General features: G+C 68.8%; 4 protein-coding genes across 4 annotated transcripts; 2 read left to right on the top strand and 2 right to left on the bottom strand.

The window, feature by feature from the left end:
* Positions 1 to 2386: 2386 nt before the first annotated feature.
* LRCH4 (leucine rich repeats and calponin homology domain containing 4) lies at positions 2387 to 8581 on the top strand. Its single transcript, XM_037374906.1, has 18 exons — positions 2387 to 2649; positions 4499 to 4643; positions 4729 to 4855; positions 4947 to 5052; positions 5137 to 5273; positions 5350 to 5435; positions 5546 to 5642; positions 5753 to 5810; positions 6065 to 6129; positions 6230 to 6285; positions 6365 to 6448; positions 6891 to 6971; positions 7074 to 7113; positions 7307 to 7411; positions 7704 to 7760; positions 7906 to 8004; positions 8082 to 8144; positions 8234 to 8581. Exons 1-18 carry the CDS (start codon positions 2457 to 2459, stop codon positions 8351 to 8353), a joined length of 1719 nt encoding a protein of 572 aa, XP_037230803.1. The 5' UTR covers positions 2387 to 2456; the 3' UTR covers positions 8354 to 8581.
* A 729-nt stretch (positions 8582 to 9310) lies between these two features.
* Positions 9311 to 13159, bottom strand: AGFG2 (ArfGAP with FG repeats 2). The gene is given in 14 exon segments (XM_037374905.1): positions 9311 to 9556; positions 9665 to 9717; positions 9824 to 9883; positions 9983 to 10048; positions 10164 to 10216; positions 10329 to 10614; positions 11103 to 11216; positions 11446 to 11563; positions 11565 to 11578; positions 11657 to 11754; positions 11834 to 11949; positions 12043 to 12136; positions 12582 to 12765; positions 13021 to 13159. Coding segments are annotated over 14 exon segments (1458 nt in total). The 3' UTR covers positions 9311 to 9493.
* Positions 13160 to 14479: 1320 nt separating this feature from the next.
* Positions 14480 to 20333, bottom strand: LOC119142198 (neuronal tyrosine-phosphorylated phosphoinositide-3-kinase adapter 1-like). Its single transcript, XM_037374913.1, is given in 7 exon segments — positions 14480 to 16389; positions 16391 to 16617; positions 17157 to 17297; positions 17380 to 18132; positions 18391 to 18626; positions 19342 to 19492; positions 20220 to 20333. Coding segments are annotated over 6 exon segments (1671 nt in total). The 5' UTR covers positions 19491 to 19492; positions 20220 to 20333; the 3' UTR covers positions 14480 to 16224.
* Positions 20334 to 20867: 534 nt separating this feature from the next.
* Positions 20868 to 23095, top strand: LOC119142199 (TSC22 domain family protein 4-like; the record flags this gene model as incomplete). The annotated part of the gene is made up of 4 exons (XM_037374914.1): positions 20868 to 21347; positions 21437 to 21525; positions 22375 to 22423; positions 22853 to 23095. Coding segments are annotated over exons 1-4 (723 nt in total), but the record flags the coding sequence as incomplete, so codon positions are not given.
* Positions 23096 to 25100: the final 2005 nt, after the last annotated feature.

The raw sequence follows: 25100 nt of genomic DNA, 5'->3' as shown, positions 1-25100 counted from the left end.
TGGGAGGAGTGATAGGGGAGGGGCGGGGGGGGGGTGGCGCTGGAAGGCCCCTCCCCTCTGGGTGGGTGGCAGAGCACCCATCCCCCACGGTGGAGGCTGAGGGGTGGGGGGACCCCAGCACACACCCCCCCCCTTAAAACCCACAGTGAGGCTCCTTTAAGACTGGACAAGGGGGCGGGGTTTGAGGGTTGTGGGCGGAGCCTCATGGCTGGGAGGGGGATGGGCTTCCATGGAGGGATGGGTGGTGGCCACGGCATCTGGATGAAGGGGGGTGATGGGGGCGTGGCCTGCAATGGAGGGGCGTGGTCTATAGTGGACAGACGTGCCCTCGAGGGGTGCGGCCTGCAGGGAGGTGTGTCCTGCGGGGGGCGTGTCCTGCAGTGGAGGGGCGTGGCCTCTAGTGGAGAGGTGCGGGCAGAGCACCCATCCCCCACGGTGGAGGCTGGGGGGTTGGGCAACACCAGCAACACACACCCCCACCCCCCTTAAAACCCACGGTGAGGCTCCTTTAAGACCGGCCAAGGGGGCGGGGTTTGAGGGTTGTGGGAGGAGCCTGATGGCAGGGAGGGGGATGGGGGAATGGGGTCCCATGGAGGGGTGGGCGCAGGGCGGGGGAGGGGGGCAATGGCCTCTGGATGAAAAGGTGGGGGGGTGACGGGGGCGTGGCTTTGGGGGCGTGGCCTGCAGTGGGGCGGTGGTCTGCAGTGGGGGCGTGGCCTCTAGTGGAGGGGCGTGGTCTGCGGTGTGGGTGTAGCTTGCGGGGGGGCATGTTCTGCAGGGGATGCGTGTCCTGCAGTGGAAGGGCGTGTCCTGCGGTGGAGGGGCGTGGCCTCTAGTGGAGAGGCATGATCTGCAGTGGGGGCGTGGTCTGCAGGGGGCGTGGCCGTTAAACAGAGGGGCGTGGTTTCTGCAAGGAAGGAACCATGGCGGGAAGCATTCGGGATGCTGAGCCACCGACGGGCCTGGGGGAAGGGGGGCAGAGGGGGGTCTCGGTGCCCCCGGTCCCCCTGCAGTGGGAGTGAACCAGGGACGCTGGGGGGGGGGGACAGAGCCCCCCCGGAGGCAGCCACAGGGGCCTGGCTCGTCCTCGGCCCCCACCCCCCCGCTCCCCGCCAATCCCGGCGGCCTCACCGTCCTGTCCTGGTCCCCGCGGGTCGGGCGGCGGCGGCGCTGGGCTGGGGCTGGGTCGGCCGGGCATGGCGGGCCGGCTTAGCCCGCCCCCGCCACGCTTCAGCCCTCGCCATAGGTCGGGAGGGCTGTCGGTCTCCTTCCCCTTAGTGGGCGCTGCCTCTGAGTGGGCGCTTGGGGCTGTCAGTCTGTCCTGGAGTAGTGCCCGCCCTCCCCTGAGGGGAGGCTGCTTCTGATTGGCTGCCAGCTGGACAGGCTGCACAGGTGCGGTTCACCTGAGGGGGCGCTGCCTCTGATTGGCCGTCTGCGGCTGTCACTCTGTCCTTGCTTAGGGCCTGTCCTCCCCTGAGGTGATCTTGCCTCTGATTGGCCAGTTGGGGCTGTCACTCTGTCCTGGAGTAGTGCCCGCCGTCCTCTGAGGTGATCCTAGCTCTGATTGGCCGCCTGGGGCTGTAACCCTGTCCCTGTTTGGGACGGCACGCCCCCTGAGGAGAGGATGCCTCTGATTGGTCACCTAGGGGTATCACTCTTCCACTATTTGGGGACCACCCACCCCTGAGAGGAGGCTGCCTCTGATTGGCTACCTGGGCTGTCACTTTGCCCTTGCCTGGGGCCTGCCCTCCCCTTAAGGGAATGCAGCCTCTGATTGGCCACCTGGTCCGTCACTCTGTCCTGGAGCCGTGCCCGCCCTCAGTTTAGTTGACGTGACCTCTGATTGGCTGTCCTGCTCCCTCCATGGGTCAGGCAGCTTGTCAATCATTCACGTGCCACCCTCCAGCCAGGCGTGATTGGTGGAGCCGGCGCGTCCCGCCCTCCCGCGTTACTCACCCATTGCGAATCCACCTCTCCCGCAGGCCTCAAAGATTGATTGGTTGTTCACATATCAATCACGTGCGTGGCTGCCGCCTCCTTAAACGCGATTGGCTGTCCGTGGCCCAGGTTTCCCCACAGAGTAAGGGCGGATTTCACCCGGCGACTAGCTCCGCCTTCTCACTCGCCATTGGTGCACTCCATAACCCTCCGTTCCAACCTCTATGCTGTGATTGGCTGTGGCCGGGCAGGTAATTTGTTCCTTTCCGTAGGCGGTTGGTATTTCCGCCTGCCCGTCAATGTATAAAACTCTTTTCCGCTTTTTTTTTAAGTCGGCCACGCCTCCCCGCCTCCGCGCTCTCTGGTTGGCCGTCTCCCCGCGCTCCTCCCGCCGTGATTGGCCGCGGTGCTGGCCCCGCCCTTCCAGGGGCCGCCTCCGCGCGCGGCCGCGGACGGGCCCTCAGTCGCGCGGTGGCGCCCGCAGGGAGCGGAGCTGCCCCAGGGCCGGTGGCTCCGCCATGGCGGCGGGCGAGGCGGGGGTGGTGGCCGCGGAGCTGTTCCCACCGCTGCCGCCCCCCGGGGGCACAGGGACGGAACGAGCATTGGAGGAAGCGGCGGTGTCCGGTACCCTCAGCCTGGCCGGCCGCCGCCTGCGCGCTTTCCCGGTGGCTGCGGCGCGGCGGTGGGACCTCAGCGACACCACGCAGGCCGGTGAGGCCACGCCCCCTCCCTGACCACGCCCCCGGGCACCCCGGGCCACGCCCCCTCCCGCGCGGGGTGTGCGTGTCCCCTCTTCCCCCCTCCCAGCGTGGAAGCGACCCCGTAGCCCCCCACAGCTCCGTTCCCCGGGGGGTCCCCGGTGCCCTCCGTCCTCCTCCCGGTGCCCCTGGGCCTGGCTGTCCTCCGCAATCCTGAGGGGGGGTCCGTGGTGCCCCTCGCCCCCCCCCCCCTTTCCCCCTACTAGGAGCCCTGGGCCTGGGTGTTCCCCCCACTCCTGAGGGTGCGTCTCTGGTGCGCCCCCCTCCCCCCTTCCCCAGGGGCCCAGGGCCTGGCTGTCCCCTCCACACTGCAGCCCCCCACTCCTGAGGGGGGGTCCCCAGTGCCCCCCGCCCCCCTCCCCATGCCCCTGGGCTTGCTGTCCACTCCTGAGGGGGGTCCCTGGTGCCCCCCACCCACCCAGGACCCTGGTCCTGGCTGACCCCTCTGCACTGCAACCCCCCACTCCTGGGGGGTGGGTGGGGGGTGTCCGAGGTGCCTCCTGCCGCCCCCCCCCCCATCCCCAATCCCTCTCCCACCCCCCTCCACCGCACCCCCCCCCCACACACCCCCAACCTCCGGGGGTCCCCCCATTCCACCTGGGGCCCTTCGGTTCAATCCAGCCTTGGGGAGGGGGCTGGAATCTGTCACCCCCCATCCCAGGGGGTTAGCACAGATGCCCCCCCAAAAAAAAAGTGGGGGCCCTGGGGGTTCTTCCCCCTCCCCCACCGTCATCCCGGAAGCTGGAGTTTTCCTGGAGGCCAAATAAACACGGGAAGAGCCGGCAGGCCTGGTCCGGGCGGTCCTGCCTGCCTCAGTTTCCCCTTCCCAGCATAAAGGGGAGGGGGCACCAGCTCGGGGTGCCCACACCGTAGCTCTTCCCAGGTGGGGGGAGGAGTTGGGGAGACCCCCCCCCACCACCACCAGCTCCCACTCTGCTCTGGTTTCCCCTTCGGCTTCCCCTTCCTGGGGGGGGGGTTGGGGTGCCATCAGCCTCCCCAACACCATCCAGGCCTAACGAGGGGGGCTCAGCGCCTTGACACCCCCCGGTCCCGTCCCCGCCCCCCCCCATTTCAGCCCTTTCTCAGGGGAAGGGGGGAGTTGGGGTCCCCTTGTCACCGGCTCGTTAACACCCGGGTGGTCCCTGTCCCCTGCACTGCTGGGGGGGGTGGGCCTCTGTCCCATGGGGACCCCAGGGCTATGTGTACCCCTCCAGGCATGGTACCGGCTGGGGGGGGGGGCGGGGCAAGGGTTTTGGGGTGTCCTCTGTCCCCTGTGGCGTCTGGTTTCTATTGGGGACGGTTGATGGGTCCTGTCCCCATCCCTGGGGGTCCCCAACTGTCCCTGTCTTCCTCGAGGGTCCCATCCCTGGCCCTGGCACCTGGCACCCCCCATCCTTGAGGGTCCCCGGTGGTCCCTGTTGGTCCCCAGTGGTCCTTGTTGGTCCCCAGTCCCCCGTCCCCATCCCTGACTGTTCCCGGTGGTCCCTGTGAGTCCCCCGCCCCTGGTCCCCAGTGGTCCCCGTCGTTGGTGTTGGTCCCCTGTCCCCATCCCTGACTGTCCCCGGTGGTCCCCTCTCCCTGTGGGTCCCCTCTCCCCGGTGGTCCCGTGGTCCCCGGTGGTCCCCTGTCCCTGGTCCCAAGTGGTCCCCGTTGGTCCCCCATCCCTGACAGCCCCCCCTCCCTGTTGCTCCCCCTGTAATCCCCATCCTTGAGGGTCCCCGCTGGTCCCCAAAGGTCCCCATCCCCGCGGGTCCCCAAAGGGCGTGGGTCCCTTGTCCCCACCCGCCCCCATCCCCCCCCAGACCTCTCCCGTAACCGCTTCGGGGAGGTGCCGGAGGCCGCCTGCCGCCTGGTCTCGCTGGAGGCTCTCAGCCTCTACCACAACTGCCTGCGCAGCATCTCCCCCGCCATCGCCAACCTCCAGGCCCTCACTCACCTCGACCTCAGGTAAAAACCCCCTCCCCAGGGGGCTCAGAGGGGTCCGACCCCCCCCCCCCATCACTGCGTAAAACCCCCCCCCCTCCCCCATCAGCCGCAACCAGCTGAGCTCGCTGCCCCCCTGCCTCTGCCTCCTGCCCCTCCGCGTCCTCAACGCCAGCAACAACCGCCTGGCGCAGCTCCCCGAGAACATCGGGGCGCTCAGCGGCCTGCGGCAGCTGGTAAGGACCAGGGGACCCCCCCCCCCCAATTGCATTTCGCGTTGGCACCCCTCCCCCTTGTCACGCAGCTTCGTTAACTCCCCTCCCCCAGGACGTGGGCTGTAACGAGCTGCTGGTGCTGCCGGCCGGCATGGGGCAACTGAAAGCGCTTCGGGATCTCAACCTGCGCCGTAACCAGCTCAGGGTGCTGCCTGCAGGTGAGGGGGGGGCTTCAAAGGGGGGTTCTCAATGTGTGGGGGGGGTCCTGGTGAAACCCCCACCCTCCTTGTTTTGTCCCCAAGAGCTGTCAGAGCTGCCCCTGGTCCGTCTCGATTTTTCCTGCAATCGGGTGGTCACTATTCCCCGCTGCTACCGGCGTCTCCGGCACCTCCAAATCATCCTGGCTGATAACAACCCCCTCCAGTCACCCCCTGCCCAGGTGAGGAGGGGGCGGGGGGGGTCAGGGAGACCCCCAGGACCCCCCAAAACCCCAGCTGACACCCCCCCCCCCCCAGGTTTGCCTGAAGGGCAAAGTCCACATCTTCAAGTACCTCCATCACCACGCCGAGGCTGCCGCTGCTACCCGCACCCCCCCAGCATGGTAAAAGGGGTATCAAACAGGGGTCTCCACCCCCCGGGTTTTTTTTGGGGTGTTGCACCCCTATTTTGTTATTTTCTTTGTAATTTATCCCCCCCCCCCGCCCCGAACAGCCCGACGGATGAGCTCTGCCCGCTCCGGCAGCGCGGTGGGTTGGATTCTGGCTTCAACAGCGTCGACAGCGGCAGCAAACGGTGGTCAGGGAATGAGGTGGGATATGGGGGGGGGCTGGGGGGGATCTTGGGGTGCTGGGGGGGGATTGGGGGTGCCCCCCGCCCTAAAGACCCCCCCCCCACATACCCTTTTTGCCACTATTTTAGTCCACAGATGAGTTTGCAGAGCTGCCCCGGCAGCACGGGGAGAAGCGCAGCGGGGGAGGTGAGTGGGGGGGGAGGGCCATGCCCTACCCCGGGGACCCCCATGTCCCCCCCTCCGGGGGCTGCTGTCACCTCTTGGGGACCCACGTCACCCCCAGAGGGCTGGTGCCGTCCCTTGGGAGCCCCTGGGGGGTGGTGTCACCCCTTGGGGACCCCCTGTTGTCCCCCCCAGGCTGGTGTCACCCCTTGGGACACCCCCAGTCCCCCCCCAGGGGTTGATGTCACCCTGCCTCTCCCCCCCCCCCCCCTCCACAGCCGGTGACAGTGACCCGGAGCTGTTCGACTCTGTGGAGGAGGGGACCCCGCTGGAGGTGACAACGGTGACCCAGCCCCCCCCTCAAACAGTGGGGGGATGGGGGAGGGGTCCTCCAACCCTGCGACACCCCCCCCAAACCCCCCCTCCCCCCTTTACTTCCCCAGGAGCCCGGGGGCTCATCCCCAGGGGGTGACACCCCGGAGAAGGCGACAGGAGGCAGGTCAGTGGGGGGGGTGGGGTGGGGGAGGGGTGAAGGGGGGGGGAGGTTTCCGTGCTGACCCTCCCCCATCCCCCCTCAGGGTGGTCCCTGGTGCCTGGTGGGGGGAGGGGCGGCGGCGCCCCCAGAGTCTGGAGCTGTGGCGGGAGAAGGAGCGGAGGGACAGGTAGGGGAGGGGGGATGTGGGGGGGAGGGGGGATGTGGATGGGGGGGGAGGGGTGGGAGTGGGGATTGGGGTTGGGGTGGGGGTTGGGATCATGGAATGGGGACTGGGATTGGGGAGGGAGCACTGGGATTAGACGTGGGTGGGGGTGGGGGATGGGATGTGGACAGATCTGGGATACAGGGCAGTGGGGGGATGGGAACTGGGGATTGGCGAGCGGGCTTGGGACTGGGATTGGTGATGGGACTGGGATTGGGGATGGGGCCAGGACTGGGACTGGGCTTGGCGATGGGATTGGGTAAGGGCTGGGACTGGTAATGGGCCTGGGATTGGCAATGAGACCAGGACTGGGATTCGCAATGGGACTGGGATTGGCATTGGTGATGGGATTGGGACTGGGACTGACTGGGATTGGCACTGGGACCGGGACTGGGATCGGAACCAGGACCAGGACTGGGACCACGGTGGCTGCCCCCTCCCCCCCCAGCTCCCCGCGAGTGGCTGCTGCCCCCGCTGCTGCCACCCGGTGAGTGTCCCCCTGTCCCCACCCCCACCCCAGGGACCCCCCAGACACGGGGGTGGGGGGTGTCCTGCTAGTGACATCAGGGCCCCCTCCCCTCCCCCACAGCCACAGCACTCTCCCGCAGCAGCAGCCTAGAGTGATACTGGTGAGTACTGGCAGCGGAGGGGGGGGTGGGGGGGGGTGTGGTGTGTGTGGGGGGTGGGGGGGTGTGTGGGTGTGTGTGTGCGCGTGCGTGTGTGTGTCATCGTTGTCCCACACCATGCTAATTAGCAAATTACTATGCTAATTACATGCTAATTACTGCTCCTCCCTGCCCCCCCCCCCCCGGGGCCATGTAGGGTGCAGAGGAACCCCCGGCCCCCCCTGGGGCCCCCCCCCGGCTCCTTGGCCCACGGCGCCCCCAGACCCACCAGCTTCCTCTTCCGCACGGCCTCCTGCACCCCCAAACCAGGTAGGGCCCCCCCCGACCCCCCCTCCGTGTGACCCCAACCCCCATGTGACCCCAATCCAACACCACCTTGACCCCTCCCCCGTGCGACCCCTCCCCCAACCCCTTATGCAACCCAGACCCCCGTGACCGCCCTGTGTGACCCTGACCCCCCCATGCAACCCCTCCCCTTACCCCCCCATGTGACCCCCAACCCCCCCCCGTGCGACCCCGACCCCCGTGCAACCCCGACCCCCCTCCGGTGTGACCCTCCCCCCATGTAACATCCCCCACTTTTCCCCCCGCAGCCCCCCCCCGCCCCCCCGGACCCTGACGAGGGGGAGCTGATTGCTGAGATGCGCCAGGTATGGACAGGGCGGGGGGGGGTGTCTCCCTTCTCCTCCCTCTTTACTTTGGGGGGGGTCGGCTGGCACCGTCTCCCCCCCCCCTATTATTTTTAAAGGGGTGGAGGGGTATTTAAAGCCCCCCCCCCCATCCCCCCCCCCCCAGAGCCTGGAGTCGCTGCTGCAGCTGCGGCTGCCGGAGGCGCTGAGCGACCAGGAGCTGCTGCACCGTCTGGCCGCCCACCTCGTCCCCTCCCCCACCGCCGTGAGTCACCCCCCCACCCCTCCCCCAACCCCCCACCCCTCCCCCAACCCCCATTTTTTACCCTTCCCTCCCCCCAGCCCAAGTTGAGCCCTGCCAACCGCCGCCGCAACATCGAGAGCTGCCTCCAGGGGGCCCCCGAGGTACCGTTTTTAGGGGGGGAAGGGTTTTTAAGGGGGAGGGGGCCTGCACCCCTCCCCCACACTCACCCCACCCCCACCCCCACCCCCAGGTGAAGCCGCCCACTCCCCAGAATCCCCCCCCTCCCGGGGTCCTCGCTGGCTTCGCCCTCTTCTACGGCCTCGTCATGATGCTGCTTTACGCGGCTTATCACGCGCTCTTCGGCTGCTGAGGGGGGGGGCTTAATTAGGGGGGGCCTAATTAATCCAAATTAATTAGCATCCCCTCCCCCTCCCATCTTGTGCCTTAATGCTGGGGAAACAGGGATGGGGGAGGGGGGGCGGAGGGCTGAACACCCTCCCCTCCCCCCCCCCCCCCAGCCCCAGGGGGGGTAATACCCTCCTTTAATTATTAACAATTAATTATTATGTTTATTAGTGGTTTTAATTATTATAATGTATTATTATAATTATTATTCTAATTATGGAGAAACAACACCCCCCCCTCTTTAAATTATATTTGCTATATATGTGTTTCTGTGTGGTGTGTGAATATGGGGGGGAGGGGCAGCGCTTGGGGGGGGAGGGGCACCGCAAGGGGGGAGGGGCGTGTCTGCCAGTTGGGGGAGGGGTGCTAAAAACATGGGCTGGGGGGGAGGGGACCCTACCCCCCCCCCCCCAAGCTGCGCTGTTCTTTGTTCGTTTTTGCCCTTTCTATGCCCAGCCGCCCCCTGCCCCTGCTATGCTGCCCCTCCCCCCAATTCTCCCCCTCCCCCCCTAATTCTGCCCCTCCCCCACCCCCCCCCCAGGCCACCATTTGCCAGCCCCAGCAGGAGCTGGAGGAGGAGACCCTGGGGGCGCTGCTGGGAGCTGCCTCCCCCCCTCCGGACCCCTCCCCCCCCCCGGGCTCCTCCCCCTCTCTGAGCCTCAACAAAGCCCCGCCCCCCAGCGCGGTCTCGGCTCTGTCATTGGTTGGGAGGGGAGGGGCGGGGCGCCACCATGGGGAGGGCAGGAGACTTTAGGCCTGGTGCGGGATGGGGAGGGGGAGGGGAGGGCTCAGCCAGGGGCTGTCGGGGGGGGGGGGGGGGTGGTATGGGGGGGTTGGAAGCCATGGGGGTGTGATAGGGGGTGGAAGAGAAGGGTTTTGGAGGGTGGGGGAGGGGCAGGTTGAGGGAGACGCCGAGCCCAGCACAGTTTCTATAGAATATATATTAGATATCGCGATATATCTCTCAAAAAAATAAAACCTGGTCCTGGAGTTGGGGGTGGGGGGGCGGGGAGCACCCGGCCGTCTTGGTCCCCTCTGCAATCCAGGAGGGGGGAGGGGGCTGAGCTGAAGCGAGCCCCTCCCCCACCCCCCAAGGCAGCGGCAGCTATAGGAAGGGGTTGGTGGTCGGGTGCTTGATGCCAAACGGGGCTGTCGGGGCCGGGACTGTCTGGGGGAGGGGGAAAAAAAGGGGGGGGTGTGTCAGGGCAAAAAGGGGGGGGGCAGGGCAAAAAAGGGGGTCAGGGCCCCCCTATATTGCCCCCCCACCCCTGCTCACCACGAAGGGGTTGGTGGAAGCTTTGGCAATGTTGAACCCACTGAAGGATGAACCTGGGGCAGGGAGAGGGGAAATAAAAGGGGGGGGTGTCAGTAGGGGGAGGGGCAGAGGGTACCCCAATATTTCACCCCTCCCCCCCCCCCCCCCCAATGCTCTTACCATCAGCCTGGAAGGGGCTGGGGAACCCCCCAGGAACTGGGGGGGTAGCAAAAGCAGCACCTGATGGGGGGGAGAGAGACATTCTTGAGCCCCTCCCCCAACCCCCATCCCAGTCTGGAGGGGCGGGGGGGGAGTTACTGGGGGAGGGGTGGCACTCACCGTTGCTCTGGAAGGGGTTGGTGGAGGGGCGGGGGGCGGCGGGGCCGGTGAAGGGGTTGGTGTAGCCTGAGGAGGGGGAGGGGCACAGCTGTCACCTTGGTGTTCCCCTTTTTTTTTTTTTTTTTTTTTTTTTGGGTGGGGGTCCCCCCCAAGAAGGGTGGGAGTGAACCCCCCAACTTACCCCCGTAGGGTGGTGGGGGCAGCGCTGGGGGGGGTCGCAGGGTCCCAAATAGGCTGAAGGGGGGGTGGAGGGGGAGGCTGAGTATGGGGGCAGATCCTGCCCCCCCCCCGCCCCCCCCAGCTACGTAGGGGTGGGGGTGGGGTGGGGGAGGGGTACACACAGTACCTGGCAGAGGCTCCGCCCCCTGAGGGAGGTACAGAGGTTGCCCCGCCCTGTGCAGCAGCGCCCCCTGGGGGTGGGAGGGGGAGATGCAGTTGGGGGGACACAACCCAAAACCCCTTGGGACCCCCGACGGTGATGGGGGCTCCCCAGACCCCCTCCCCAGGGACCAGGACCAAGGGGGACTCCAATCTGACCCCCTCCCCAATAAATCTTCGGGGTTCCATGACAGTGGGGGGACCCCAGACCCCCACCCCAGTTCCCCCCAGTTGATGAGGGGACCCCAGACCCCCTGAAGGTGATGGGGGGACCCCAGACCCCCTAGCCAGTTGATGGGTGGGACTCCAAACCCACTCCCCAATTCCCCCTCAGGCTGATGGGGCCCGTTCCCCCTCCCCAGTTCCCCCAGCTTGATGAGGGGACCCCAGACCCGCACCCCAGCTCCTCCGAGGTTGATGGGGGGACCCCAGACACACCCCCCCGACCCCATCCCCAGTTGATGGAGAGAGCCCCAAACCCCTCCCCAGTTGATGGGGGGACTCCAGACCCCCTCCCCAATTTCCCCTCAGGTTGACTGGGGGATCCAAGACACCCCCCCCAGTTCCCCCAGGTTGATGAGGGGACCCCAGACCTCCTCCCCAGCTCCCTCCAAGGGTGATGGGGGGACCCCAGATGCCCTCCCCATTAATCCTGGGGGGCCATGAATGCCGGGGAGACCCCAGACCCTTTCCTAGCAGCTCAGAGGGGGACCCCAACCCCTCCCAAGGGGTCCCACGGTACCTGTGGGTGCAGGGGGGGCATGGAAAAGGGGCGCAGCCCCCCCAAAACTGGGTGCTCCTGGGCCAGCTCCGAAGGCATCGAAATTGGGGAAGGCAGCGCGGGGGGGGGCCGGACCTGGGGGGTGCCGGGGAGGGGGGGAGGGGGACCTGGGTCACCCCCAAAGGCCCCCAACCCCATCCTCAGGCTCTATGGCCAGCACCAGACCAGCTGGGCCCCTGTGCAGCCAGTCTAGCAGCTCATTTCCCCAACTCACAGATTGGAAGTTCTCCAAGAGCCCCTCCCCCCCCTCCTCCACTCTGTGGTCGGGATGCCCCTGAGCCCCCCCCCCCCTCCCCAAGCTCACCTGGGAAGGCCGGGAAGGTGGCAAAAGCCGGTGGCGGTTGGGGGGCTGCGAAGGGATCCCCCCCAATGTCGGCCAAGAGGTCAGTGCTGGCTTTCCGGCTGGGCTGGGGGGGGCGCTGGGGGGCTGGGCGGGACTGGGGGGGGGGAGGGGAAAGGGGGGGGTCACAGAGGAGCCTCCACCACAGGCCCCTCCCCTCCCCTCCCCACCATACCTGCTGCAGTGTCCCCGTGTCCCCCAGGAGTAGCGGGGGGGGCGCCGGCTCTGCCGCAGTGCTTGGGGGGGGGGGGCGCTTGCTCCGGTGCCACGTACCTATGGAGGGGGGGGAGGGACAGGGGATTGTTGGGGGGGGTCTCCTCCGCCGCCCCTCCCCCCCCTTCCCGGTCTTTACCATCGCTTCTTCTCGTATTTGTCCTGCAGAAACTCCTTCAGCTTTTGGGGGTCACGGGAATCCGGCAGCCCCGAGGTGGGGGCGTCGAAGGTGCCGAGCCAAACCCGGCGGCAAACCTGGGGGGGGAGGGGGAGCAGACGGGGGGGGGCTGGCAGCAGGGTGGGGGTGGGGATAAAGACACCCTGACACCCTCATCCCCCCCTTCTGACCTCATTCCCACGGGCCTGGAGGAACTGCACCTCGGCTTCGGTGAAGGTGGTCATGGAAATGGACTTGACGCGGTGGGGGGGGTTGAGCCCCCGCCTGGGGGGGGGAAGGGGGGTCAGCGCCCCTCCCCCCCCCTCCCCCCAGGACACCTCCGGGGGAGAAGGGGGGAGGTGTCTAGGCCTCGCCCCGAGGCGGGATGCCCCGCCCCTGCGCTGGGGTTGGTGTCGGCAACTAGAGTGGTGCAGGTGGGGGTGGGGCAACTGCGGTGGCCACGCCCCCTCTGGCTATGCCACGCCCACAGCTCCCTGCCCCCATGTCTTGGAGCAGCGTGCCCCGCCCTACCCGAGTTGGCCCCGCCCCCCAAGCCAGCTGACCCCGCCCCCCAGGCCCCACCCCACTCACAGCGCCCCAGAGCACCTGGCCCCGCCCCCCGGCCCTACCTACCCCACTGCCCCCCAGCTCCTCACGGTGCCCTGGAGCAGCCCCGCCCCCCACTCCCCCGGCCCCACCCCCATCGTGGCCCTGCCCATCCCCTACTCACAGCGCCCCCGAGCAGCCGGTGCAGACCAGGCTGCCCACGCTGATGTCCACGTAGGTGACGCCGCGCTGGCCGCACTCGCAGCACCGCCGGTTCCCGGGGCTCGCGCTCACCAGCTCCCGCACGCGCCGACCCCACAGCTCCGCCTCCGCGTCCCGCGCCGCGCTGCCCCGACGCCCCCCCGCCCCTCCCCCCACCCCACCGCCCCCCCCCCCCGCCCCCGGCCCCGCTCCCGGCCCGGGGCTGCCGCCACCACCGCCCGCCGCCATCCTGCCCCCGCCCCCACCCCCGGCAGCGCCTGCGCGGGGCGCCCCTGCGCCTGCGCCGACGGAGGACACGCCCCCGTTACAGGGCACGCCCCCTCAACCGCCGCGGTCCCATTGGCGGCTCAGAACCACTGGTGGACACGCCCTCTCTGGCCGCCGCGCCCGCCCCGACGGACCCAACACTCCCGGAGGCCACGCCCCCTCTGGCCGCTGCGGCTCCATTGGCGGATCCGAACCCCTGGCGGCCACGCCCCCCTCTGGCGGCCCCGCCTGCTCCGACGGTCCCACGTCCCCCTCTGGCCGCTGCGGCCCCATTGGCAGCTCTGAACCCCTGTTGGCCACGCCCCCTTCTGGCGGCCACGCCCCCTCGTCTGTCGTGGCCCCACTGGCGACTCCGAACAACTGCTGGCAACACCCCCTCTGGATGCCACGCCTCCCCAGTGGCCACGCCCCACTAGCGGCCCCGCCTACCCCAACGGATCCATGTCCCACTCGCGGCCACGCCCCCTCGGCTGCAGCGGCCCCACTGGCGGCTCCAAACCCCTGGAGGCCACGCCCCCCTCTGGCGACCACGCCCTTTCTGGGGCCACGCCCCCTCGCAGCCACAGCCCCATTGGCAGCTCAGAACCTCTGTTGGCCACGCCCCTTTATGGCAAACACGCCCCCTCTGGCCCCTGCACCTCCCCCAACGGACCTATTTCCCCTGGCGGCCACGCCCTCTCGGCTGCCACGGCTCCACTGGCGACTCCGAAGCCCTGGAGGCCCCGCCCCCTAGCGGCCCTGCCCCCTCTAGTGGCCACGCCTTCTCGGCCACTGCATCCCCACTGGCAGCTCCGAACCACTGGTAGCCACGCCCCCTGGCGGCTCCGCTTACCCAGGAGGCCCCGCCCCTCTCTGGCCACCACGCCACCGCTGGCCACCGCGTCCCCACTGGCAGCTCTTAAGCCCAGGATGCCACGCCTACCTCGCAGCCCCACCCACTGGCACCACGCCCCTTAGGCCACGCCCCCCCGATGCCCCGCCCCATCGTCCCCGCTCACTCTGGGGGTCACGCCCCTCCGGCAGCCCCACCCCCCGGCGGCCCCACCCACCCGAGGCTCCGCCTCTCCCCGGGGCGGGGGGGCAGCCCCTTTTGGGGGATTTTAACACAAATTCACCTTTACTTTGTACTTTTCCCCTGAGGGGGGAGGGCCTGGGGGCTGGGAGGGGTCACGGGGGGTCCCAGCCCCCTCACAGGGGTCTCCCCTCCCCCATCACCCCCCAGCCCCTCCCCCAGCCCCCAGTCAGTGCATTGGCCGCAACGCCTCATTTTGGGTGATTTTCACACAATTTCACAATTATTTCATCCTCTTGCCCCCCACATGTGTGGGATGGGGGAGTGACGGGGGACTTGGTCCCCTCACAGGCGTCTCCCATCCCCCATCACCCCCCATCCCCTCCCCCACCCCCCAGTCCATGCTGAGACCACAGGCCCAGGCCGCAGCACCGCATTTTGGGTTGTTTTAACACAAATTCACAATTATTTTGTCTTCCCACCCCCAGGTGTAAGGGGAGGGGGGGTGAGGGGGGGGTCTCCATCCCCTCAAAGGGGTCTCCCCTCCTCCATTACCTTCCCAGCCCCTCCCCCATCCCTCAGTCAGTGCATTGGCCTCAGGCCCAGGGTGCAGTGCTGCATTTTGGGTCATTTTCACACAATTTCACGATTATTTCATTCTCCTGCCCCAACGTGTGAGGGGATGAGGGGTGAGGGGGGGTCTTGGTCCCCTCAAAGGGGTCTCCCATCCCCCATCACCACCCCAGCCCCTCCCCTATTCCCCAGTCCATGCTGAGGGCCCAGGCCCAGGCCACAGCGCCTCATTTTGGGTGATTTTTACACAAATTCACAATTATTTCATCCTCCCACCCCCAGATCTGAGGGGGATGGGGGGTGTGTGTGGGGTCTACATCCCTTCACAGGGGTCTCCCATCCTCCAGACCCCCCAGCCCCTCCCCCATCCTCCAGTCCATGCCGAGACCCCAGGCCGCAGCGCATCGTTTTGGGGGATTCTCCCGCATTTTCATTATTATTTTGAGTTATTTTGCCCACCACCCCGGTGTGGGGGGATGGGGGGAGGGAATCCTGGTCCTCTCATAGGGGTCTCCCATCGCCCCCCCCCCCCCCCCAAATCCCAAACTAGTGTTTCCAGCTGCTTCTCTCTTTAATAGTGCACAGAACCACATTACAAAAGACCCCCCCCGCCCCTCCCCCACCCACCCCCACCCCCCGTTTTCCCCCTCCCCCAATTGGGGCCCCCCCCGGACCCCGCGGGGACGAAGGCAATTCTGGTAACGGGGTGGTGTGTGTGTGGGGGGGAGGGGCTGGGGGGGACACGAGGCACAGAGGGGCTGGGGGGGGGGGTCCTGGGAGAGGGTTTCAGGGGCTCATTAACCCCCTCCCCCCCCAAACGGTACCGCCCCCCCCCAAATCCCAGGGGAGACCCTCACTTCCCCATACACTTCCCCTCCCCCCCATACTGGGGGGGGGCTCCCCCAACTCCCCCCCCCGCCCCCTTCCCAGGCCGCACTGCGGACCCCCGGAGCAGAACCCCCTCCCTGGACCCTGCTCGACCGTGGATGCACCCCCATAAATACCCCCCCCAGCCCCCCCCCCCCCCCCATAAATACATTTGCAAAGCAGTTACAGCAAACACACCTCCCTCCCCATTTCTGGGGGGGGGGGCCTGGACCCCCCTTCCAAGGGGGTGAACCCCCCTTTATTGGGGGGCTCTACTCCCCTTTAATACCCCCCCACCCCCAATTTATGGGGGGGGCTTTAACCCCCTGTTATGAGGGGAGAGGGGGAATCTACCCCTTATCAAGAGGCTTCCCCCCCCCCCTTTATTGGGGGGGAGGGGGCTTTATCTCCCTTAATTAGGGGCTCTACCCCCTTCTTAGGGGGGGGGATCAACCCTTTCTGGGGGGGCCCCCTCCTCTTTTACCCTGCTGGGTGCCCCCCCCCCCCCCATTTTACTTGGGGGGGAAAGGGGAGACTTAACGTACCATAAATACTCCCCCCCCAAATCCTCCCCCAACCCGGCCCAGCCGTGTCGCACCCCCAATTTAGGACTCCCCCCCTCCCCAATATAGGACCCCCCCAACTTAGGACCCTCCCCAGCTTAGGAGCCCCCCCAATTTAGGACGCCCTCCCTCAATTTAGAAGCCCCCCCTGCTTGATTTTGGGGGGTGTCCCCTCATTTTGAGGACCCTTTCTCCACTTTGGGGACCCTGGGGGGCACCCTCTATTAGCGATCCCCCCCCCCCCCCCCCGTTTTGGGGGTGGGGAAGAGAGGGGGTTGGGGGGGGTACAGAGATGCTCCAGGCACCCCGAGGTGGGGGAGGTGTCAGATCGCTGTGTCCCATAGCACGGCGTGGGGTCGTCGGGCCGGGGGGGTGCCGGGGGGGGGTGGGGGTGGGGGTCGCCCTTCAGGTGGGCCCCCCCTCCAAAGTGGGGGGGTGGGGAGGGGGGGTAAGCTGTCCTGTTTGCAAAGCCCCCCCCCCCCGCCCCCCCCGGGCTTTGATCTCGGTGCAGACGCAGCGTTTGCGGTCGATCACCTCCTGCAACTGCCCGTCCCGCGGGCGGGGCGGGGGGAGACCCCCCCCCACTCCCCCAGCTCCGGGGACCCCCCCAGAGAGAGGGCGGGGGGTGGGGGGGCCGCGGGGAAATGGGGGGGCCCCGGCTTGGCGGACCCCCGAGGTGGAAGCTGAACGGCCCAGGCGGTGGCCCCCGGGGAGCTCTAAAGGGGTGGGGGTGAGGAAAATGGGGGGGGGGGGGGGTGTCAGGGGGACACGGTGGCACCCATGGGACACTGCCCCTCCCCCACAGCGTCGATCCCCCAATGGGATCTCTGCCCTTCCCCCCCCCAGTGTCCCCATGTGCCCCTCAGGGTCCCCCAGTGCCCTGCCCCACCCCCCCCCGGCACGACCCTATCCACCCCCCAGGTCCCCCCCCTTGGGTCTCTGCCCCCCTCCCCAGTGCCCCTCCCCCCCCCCCCCAAGTACCCTATACACCGCCGGTGCCCCCTCCCCAGTGCCCCTCCCCCCCCCCCCCAAGCATCCTTATACACCACCTGGGTCCCTGCCCCCCCTCCCCAGTGCCCCTCACACCTCAAGAGCCCCTCCCCCCCCCCAATCACCCCTATATACCCCCCGGGTGTGTGACCCCCTCCAGTGCCCCCTCCCCCCCAAGCGTCCCTCCACCCTTCCCCCCCCCCCCCCCCCCCCCGTCTCCCTCCCCCCGTGCCCCGCCCCCCGCCGTGGCCAGCCCCTCCCCCACCTGTGGGCCGGCCGCAGGCGGGGAAGGTCTGGCAGGGGAGGGGGGGTCCCGGCCGCCCCCGCGGCCCCTCGGCTCGTACCGGGATCCCCGAGGGTGGGGGGGGGCCCCCGCCCCGCTCCTCCCGGGGGGGCTCCAGCACCTCTGCAGGGAGGGGGGAGGGGAATGTCAGGTCAGCCCCGCTCACTGGGAGTGTGTCCCCCCCCCGCCCCCCAGGTAAACTCACTCTCTGGCTCTTTCCCACGTCGGGGGGCGGCCCCCCCCCCGCGGCGGGGGAGGGGCTCCTCGTCTCGGAGCGGGGGGGCGGGGCCTCCGGCCGCCCCGCCCCCCCGCAGGCTGTCATAGGCCGGGGGGCGCTTCCCCGGGGGCGGGGCCTCGGCGGCAGTGGGTGGGGCCGGGGGGAGGGGCAAAGGGCCGAGCCCCGCCCCCCCGCGCTCTCGCCCCGCCCCCGGAGCCGGGGGAGGGAGGGGTGTGGAGTGGCTGCGCGTGCGGGCAGGGGGGGGCAAGTCGCGGCGGGGGAGGGGCAGGCGTGAGCCCTCGGGGGGGGCAGCCAGGAGGGGGGGGCGGGGGGCCAGGAGGTTGGGGAAGGGCGGGGGGATGGGGCCGGGACCCAGGAAAGGGGCGTGGCCGAGGAAGGGGGCGTGGCCGGGAAAAGGGGCGTGGACTCCGCCCTCCACCGCTGGGAGGGGGCAGCTCATCTCCTCGTAAATGGCCTCGGGCTCCTCGGGGGGAGGGGGGGGGGCGCCCCCTCCCCCCCCCCCTGCGGCTCTCCACCCCGCCTCCGCCCCCTCCCCCCCCCCCCTCCGGGCATCCCCCACCATCTCGATGTAAACGGGCTCCTCCCCCTCCCCCCCCGGCCCCCCCTCGGCGGGGGGAGGGGCGGAGGGGGGAGGGGGGGGCCCGGCCGATAAGCGGGTCTGGGGGCTGCGGGAGGGCTTCAGGGGGGGTGTCTGGCGCACGCAGCCCCCCCGGGGGGTGCCTGAGAAGAAGGAGGAAAAGGGGGGGGTGTAAGGAACAAGTGGGAGTGGGACCCCCAAACCCCTGAGCCCCTCCCCCTCCGCCCCATAGTACCTTGTCACCTCTTCCCCACACCCCACCCCAACACAGACTCTCACCCAGCCCCCCCAACACTGCCAAGCCCTCCCATAAGACCCCTCGCCCCCCCCCAACAACCCCCCACCCCACAGCCCCCTAACACACTGCCCCCCCCAACCCCAGTGACCCCCCCCCTACTCACCCCCTCTCTTGGCGGGGGGTGCCTCGAGCCCCCGGCCCTCGAGGGGTCCCGGGCGGGGGCCGGGGGCACGGGGGGGGGCGGGGGGGTCGGGCAGCCCCACGGCGTGGCAGGAGAGGGAGCGCGGGGCCATGCCGGGGGCACAGGGGCGGGGGCTCCGCTCCTGGGGGGCCGGCAGCGTCAGGAAGCCCACCCGCAGCGCCCGCCGCCCCGCGGCCCCCTCCCGCGCCTTGCTGGGCCTGGGGGGGGGCGAAATGGGGGGGTCAGGGGTACCCACGGGGTCTGGGGACCCCCCTGACCCTCATGGGGACCCCCAACCCAGCAGGGACCCTCCCCCACCCACATAAAGACCCTTCCCCACCTGCTTAGGGACCCCCGACCCACACAGGAACCCTCCCCCACCCACATCAGAACCCCCCAACCCAATCCTGGGGGGGAGATAGGGGGAGGGGCAGCCTAAAGGGTTTGAAGACCCCCCTGACCCTCACGGGGACCCCCAACCCACACAGGGACCCCCTGGAGGAAGGTGGGAGCCGGGGCAGAGGCACCCTAAAGGGTCTGGGGACCCCCACCCCACCCAGTGACCCCCCCCAGAGGGGTTGGTGTTCAGGGAGGGGACTTAGGGGGTGCTGGGGGGGGTTAGGGGGACCCCAGCCCACCCAGTGACCCCCCTGCAGTGGGTTGGGGGTCAAGGCATAGTACTTAGGTGGTGCCGGGGGGTGGGGTGGTGTTTCAGGACGACCTCAACTCCCCCAGTGACCCCCCTTGTGGGGTGGGGGATGGGGCAAGGCAGGCCCACGACCCCCTAGCCCCCCCCCAGGTGACCACGGGGTTCAAGGGGGGGACCCCAACCCCCCGAGGGACCCCAACCCCCCAGCCCCCGCCCTGTGCCGCACCCCAGAGGAATTGGGGGGGGAGGGGGGGACGACACGGTCCATGCCCTTCCCCACCCACCCCTTGCGCGGCTCCTCCTCGCGGGGGGGGCGCCAGTCGGGGCGCCCCTTGCGCTGCAGCAGGTTCATGGTGGGGGAGGGGCGCTCCTCCCCCAGGCGCAGCAGGGCAGCGGCGGCGGCAGCGAGCTCCGACCGCGGGGGGGCGCTCATCCCTGGAGGGGGGGGGGGGCGGGGCGGGGGAGGGGGCGTTAGCAGTCCCTCTCCCTCCCCCCTCTCCCCGGGCCCCCCCTGCCTGGGGCCTTCCATCAGCCAGGGGTGAAAGCCCCTCCCCCAGCACCCAAGGGTGCCCCTCCCCCAGGACCCAGGGGTGCCCCCCCCCCCGGGTCCCTCCATCACTTAGGGGTGCCCCACCCCCCTCGGGGACCCTACATCACCCAGGGGTGCCCCCCCCACCCCACCCCCTCCATCACTCATAGGTGACCGCCCCTCCCAGGTGCCACCATCACCCACGGGTGCCCCCCACCCCCACAATCACCCAGGGGCGTCTCCCCTCCCCCCCCCCATCACCCAGGGGTACCCCTCCCCCCCTTCGGGGTCCCTCCAGCATCCAGGGGTGTCCCCCCAGTCCCAGTCCCTCCATCACTCATAGCTGACGCCCCTCCCGGGTCCCACCATCACCCAGGAGCGTCTCCCCTCCCCCCCAAGTCCCACCATCACCCAGGGGTGCTCCCCTCTCCGAGATCCCCAACATCCAGGGTGCCGCTCCCCCGCCCCCCATCATCCAGGGGTGCCCCTCACCCCCTCCCAGTCCCTCCATCACCCAGGAGTGCCCCCCCCCCCCCCATCACCCAGGGGTGGCCCCCCGTGCCCCCCCCCAAACACCTGTGCCCCCCCCAAACGCCCGAATCCCGCCATGCCCCTGCCCCCCCCCCGCGTTACCTGTCGCTCCGCTGTTTTCCGGGGCGGGGGGGGGGGGGATCCACCACCGCGCCCCCCCCCCCACCGCCGCCAGCACCGGGGCCTCGGCGGGGGCTCACGGGGGGCGGCGTCCCATGGCGGGGCCCTACCGGCCTGGGGGGGGGGGGGGGGGAGGGGTCAACGGGGAGGGGTCAACGGGGCGGGGGACCCCTCCCCCCCGGCGGGGGACCCCTCCCCCCCTCCCACCTCCTCCACGTACCGGCCGCTCGCGCCTCCCCCCCGCGCGCCTCCGCGGCGCTGACGCAGCGTCCGGCTTGCGGGAGCCTGCGGGGGGCACCGCCCCCCAGCGGCGGGGAGGCCCCGGGGCCCGGGGAGGGGGGGCACGGCGGGGGCGTGGCCTCCGCCCCTTGGGGCGGGACTTCCGGCGGGGGACTTCCGGTGTGGGGCGGTGAAACGGCTGGGTTCCGGCGTGGGGGGTGGGAGGAGTGAAGGGGGAGGGCTCTCAGGTGACTTCCGGTGTACGGCGGGTTCCGGTGTGACGTAACTTCCGATGCGTGGCTGCTCGCAGCCGCGTTTCTGCCTGCTATGACTTAACCGGGGCGGCCCCCTCAGGCGACTTCCGGGGCGGTACACTTCCGGTATGAGGCCTCTCGCAGCCGAGCGGCGGAAGTGGGGCGCGGCCTCCCAGCTGACTTCCGGTGTAGGGCGGCTTCCGGTGTTTGGCACTTCCGGGTTGCACCGCTCCCCGCCGCCCAGCGGCTCCAGGTCCGGCCCCGCCATGCCCCTGCTGCCGCCGCCGCCGCCGCCATGAGCCGGAAGCGAAGCGGCTTCGTCATCACCAGCGTCCGCGGCGGCGGCAGCGGGAACGGGGCGGGGGGGGGAGGGGCCACTTCCGCTTCCGGTTCATCCCCCGGCGGTTCCCGGTTCCGCTTGGTCCGGTTGCCCGGCCCGGGGGAACCTCTGCGGCGGGGCCGGTGGCTCTGCCGGGAGTTTTACGAGCGGGACCCGCCCCCCCGGGGTGGGGGGAGGGTTGCGCTTTCCCTCGACTCGCCCCGCGCCCCTCCCCCCTCCCCGCCGCCGCCCCTCCCCCCCCCCGGCGCCCCCCACCAGCCCCGCTCCCTCGGGGATTTCGCGCAGCTGGTGGAGCAGGTAAGGGTGGTGGTGGGAGGGACACGGGGGGGCGGGGCTGAAAGTAGCCACGCCCTCTCCGGTTAACTCCGCCCCCTCTCCCCCGGCAGGCACTGCCCCCCTCGCCCCGCCCCCGGGGCGGCACCGCCGCGCTCAGCGCCCGCCTGGGGCTGGCGGGGGAGGAGAGCGAGGAGGAGGGGTGAGGTGGGGGGAGGGGCTTCCGGGTGTGGGGAGGGGCGTGGTTTCAAGGGGTGGGGCCTTGGTGGGGTCTGCTTCCGGGACAGGAGGGGGAGGGGCCAGGAGGGGCGGGGCATCGGTCCGGATGGGTGGCTTCGGGGGGCGGGACTTTGTGTTCAGGCAGGGGAGGGAGTTGGGGTTTGGGCAGGGGAGGGGGCGGGGCGTCAGCGTTTCGGGGGGCAGGACTTCGGGTTCGGGCATGTGAGGGGCGGGGCTTCCCGGTGGTGAGCGGGAGGGGCTTCGGGTTCAGGTGTGAGGGGGCGGGCAGGGCTTTCGGGTGGGGCAGAGGAGAGGGAGGGGTTTCAGGGTTCTGGGGGTGGCAGAGAGGTGGGGCTACAGGGAGGGGGCAAGGCTTCCTCTTAGCAACTGGGGGGTGGGGTTTCCTGTTAAAGTTTGTGAAGGGGGTGGAGCTTTATTTTGGGGCAGGTGGGGGGCAGGGCTTAGGGAGCAGGCAGGTGAGGGGCGGGGCTTCTGGAACAGGTGGAAGAGGGGACGGGGCTTCAGGATTTTCCGGGGAGCAGGTTGGTGGGGGTGGGGCTATAGGAGGGGGGCGTGGTTTCCTATTAGCAACTGGGGGTGGGGCTTCTGGGTTAAGGCAGGTGAGGGGGTGGGGCTTTTTCTTATTTTAAATGAGGGGGGTGGGGCTTTCTTCAGGGCTGGGTGTGGGGGAGAGGGCAGGTGCTCCCCTCCCCCACCCCAGCACCCAAGTGGGAAGGAAATGGGAGGAGGTTGCACCCCACCCCCTCAACAGTGCCGGGGGGGAGGGAGCGGGGGGAAGGGGCGGTGACCCCTGACCCTGCCCCTCCCCCAGCACTGCCAGTGGCGTCTCGGCCATCGACAACAAGATCGAGCAGGCAATGGTGAGCAGTGGGGGAGGGGCATGGGGGGGCAGGGGGGCCCTGTTGCGGGCCTGGGGGCTGCCATGGGGGCCAGCTGGGGGGGAGGGGGTGGATGTGGGTCCCAGTTGGGGGGCTCTAGGTGGCAGTTGTGGGGCAGGGAGCTGCCTTGGGTCCCAGTTGGGGGGTCAGGGCTGGTTGTGGGATGCCGTGGGTCCCAGCTGGGGGGTCAGGGCTGGTTGTGGGATGCCGTGGGTCCCAGTTGGGGGGTCAGGGCTGGTTGTGGGATGCCGTGGGTCCCAGTTGGGGGGTCAGGGCTGGATGTGGGATGCTGTGGGTCCCAGTTGGGGGGTCAGGGCTGGTTGTGGGATGCCGTGGGTCCCACCCAGTTGGGGGGGGTCAGGGCTGCGCCGTGGGTCACGGCCGTGGGGCAGGCGCTGAGGTGTGGGGCAGGAGCTGGTGAAGAGCCACGTGCTGCTGGCGGTGCGGGAGGAGGTGGAGCAGCTGCGCGAGCGGATCCAGGAGCTGCGGCGGCGCCACCTGGTGCTGGAGCGGGAGAACTGCATCCTGCGTCGCCTGGCCACGCCCCAGCAGCTGGCCCGCCTCCGCCTCTCCCCCCAACCCCCCTCCCCACCCCCTCCCCTCCCCCCACACCCCTCCCCACCCCCTCCCCTCCCCCCACACCCCTCCCCCCCGCCCCCCTAACCTCCCCTCCCCCCCAGTTGGGGTGCCTCAGGGGTGGGGGAGGGGCAGATGGGCCCCTCCCCCACTTTATCTTGGGGGGGGGAGGAGCATCGGTGACTCCTCCCCCTGCTTTATTGGGGGGAGAGGGGCTCAGTGAACCCTCCCCCCTCTCTTTTCTGCACAATTTGGGGCCTTTTTTTAATAAAGCCGCGGGTTTTACAGTGTGGGGGATGGGTGTGGCTGATTGGGGGAGCGGTTAATTAATGGGGGGAGAGGTCCTGTGGGAAGGGTCAGGGTTAATTGGGGGGGGGGAGGTTAATTAAGTGTGGGGTAGGGTTAATTAAGAGGGGGTGCAGTTGATTTGAAGGGGTCACAGTTAATGGGGGGGAGGGCTGGGGTAATATGGGAGGGGTCAGAGTTAATTGGGTGGGTAGTTAATTAAATGTGGGGCAGGGTTAATTAAGTAGGGAGTTACAATAAATTTAAAGGAGTTATGGTTAATTAGATGAGGGGATCATAGTTAATTTGGGGGGTCCTGGTTAATTAAGTGGGGGGAGGGGCAGGGGTAATGTGGGAGGGATCAGGGTTAATTGAGGGGGTGTAGTTAATTAAACGTGGGTCAAGATTAATTAAATAGGGGGCTGTGGTTAATTTAAAGGGGTAACGGTTAACTAAATGAGGGGGTCGTGGTTAACTAGTGGGGGTGATATCGGAGTTAATTGTGTATAGTTAATTAAACATAGGGCAGAGTTAATTAAGTAGGGGTTGTGGTTAATTTAAAGGGTCCTAGTTAATTTAATGAGGGGTTCATGATTAATTTGAGGTTAATTTGGGGTATCCTCATTAATTAAAGGAGCCATGATTAATTAAATGAGAGGTTGATGGTTAATTAGGGGGGATTGTGCTTAATTGAATGGAGGTCGTGGCTGATTTGGGGGATCAGGGTTAATTCTGGGGGTCGTGGTTAATTAAATGAGGGGACCGTGGTTAATTACAGGGAGAATCATGGTTAATTTGGGGCAATCATGGTTAATTTGGGGTGTTGTTAATTACAGGGCGGGTCGTGGTTAATTGGGGGGGATCGTGGTTAATTAAAGGGATACTCGCGCTTAATAGGTGGGAAGCTGTGAATATTTAACCGCAGATTTCACGGTAAATTAATTAAAGGGGGCGGGGCTTGGCTGAGGCGGGTCTCGAACCCGGGTCCCATCGGGCGCCTCCGCCATCTTGGGAAGGGAAGGGAGGGGAGAGCGCGGCCGCGGCCCCAGCCTAGGGGCGTGGCCTGAGCGCTGTGGGCGTGGCCGGGAAAGCGTGGGCGTGGCCAGCGCCGCCGCCATGAGGCCGCCCGACCCTGCGCCGCCGCCCGGGGGGCTCCAGCGGCGGGGGGAGGAGGCGCGGGGGGGGGGGCCGGCAGGTCAGAGCGAAGGGGGGCGACCCCCCCCCCCCCAACTACCTGGGTGATGGTGAGGGGGAGGGGCACGTAAGGACCCTCCCCACCCCCCAAATCCCATCTCTTTCCCCTCAGGTGCGCTTCGAGCTGAACCCCCCGGTGACCGCTGGGAAGGAGGAGGAGGAGGGGGGGGCCCCTGCCCCTCCCCCCTCGCTGGGGACCCCCATCCTGCACAGCAGCCGCGGGGGAGGGGGGCGGGGGGGGGAGGGGCGAGCCCTTTGACGCCCCCCGGGCCGCCGCCACCCTCCTGGGCTGCTCCTTCGCCGCCCGCTGCGCCGTGGGGGTGGCGGCGGCAGGAGGTGAGTTGGGGGAGGGGCAATTGGGGGGGGGGGGAGGGGTGCATGTGCGCCCCCCCCATCCCCATTTTAACGAAAATCCTCCTTTTTTCCCCCATTTCGGCAGCCATGAACGTCCCCCCCACCCAGCGCCTCTATCGGGACCTGGTGAGCCTGGTCGTCCCCCCCCCACGGGGGGCACGCAGGGGGGTCCCCCTCCCCCCAGCGCCTCCCCCGAAGGTGAGCAGCCCCTCCCCCACACCCTCAGCACTCCCCGGGGGCTCACGCCCTT

Source organism: Falco rusticolus, unplaced genomic scaffold (assembly GCF_015220075.1).
Source record: "Falco rusticolus isolate bFalRus1 unplaced genomic scaffold, bFalRus1.pri scaffold_79_arrow_ctg1, whole genome shotgun sequence".
NCBI classification, from domain to species: domain Eukaryota; kingdom Metazoa; phylum Chordata; class Aves; order Falconiformes; family Falconidae; genus Falco; species Falco rusticolus.
Note: the sequence above shows the minus strand (reverse complement) of the source record. Positions and strands in the feature narration are given on the sequence as shown.

Excerpts from the sequence above, each read along its gene's own strand:
- LRCH4 (XM_037374906.1), top strand. The coding sequence starts at position 2,457 with ATGGCGGCGGGCGAGGCGGGGGTGGTGGCCGCGGAGCTGTTCCCACCG. Across the intron at positions 4,644-4,728 it reads CTCACTCACCTCGACCTCAG|CCGCAACCAGCTGAGCTCGC; the intron begins GTAAAAACCCCC and ends CTCCCCCATCAG. Across the intron at positions 5,811-6,064 it reads GGAGAAGCGCAGCGGGGGAG|CCGGTGACAGTGACCCGGAG; the intron begins GTGAGTGGGGGG and ends CCCCCTCCACAG.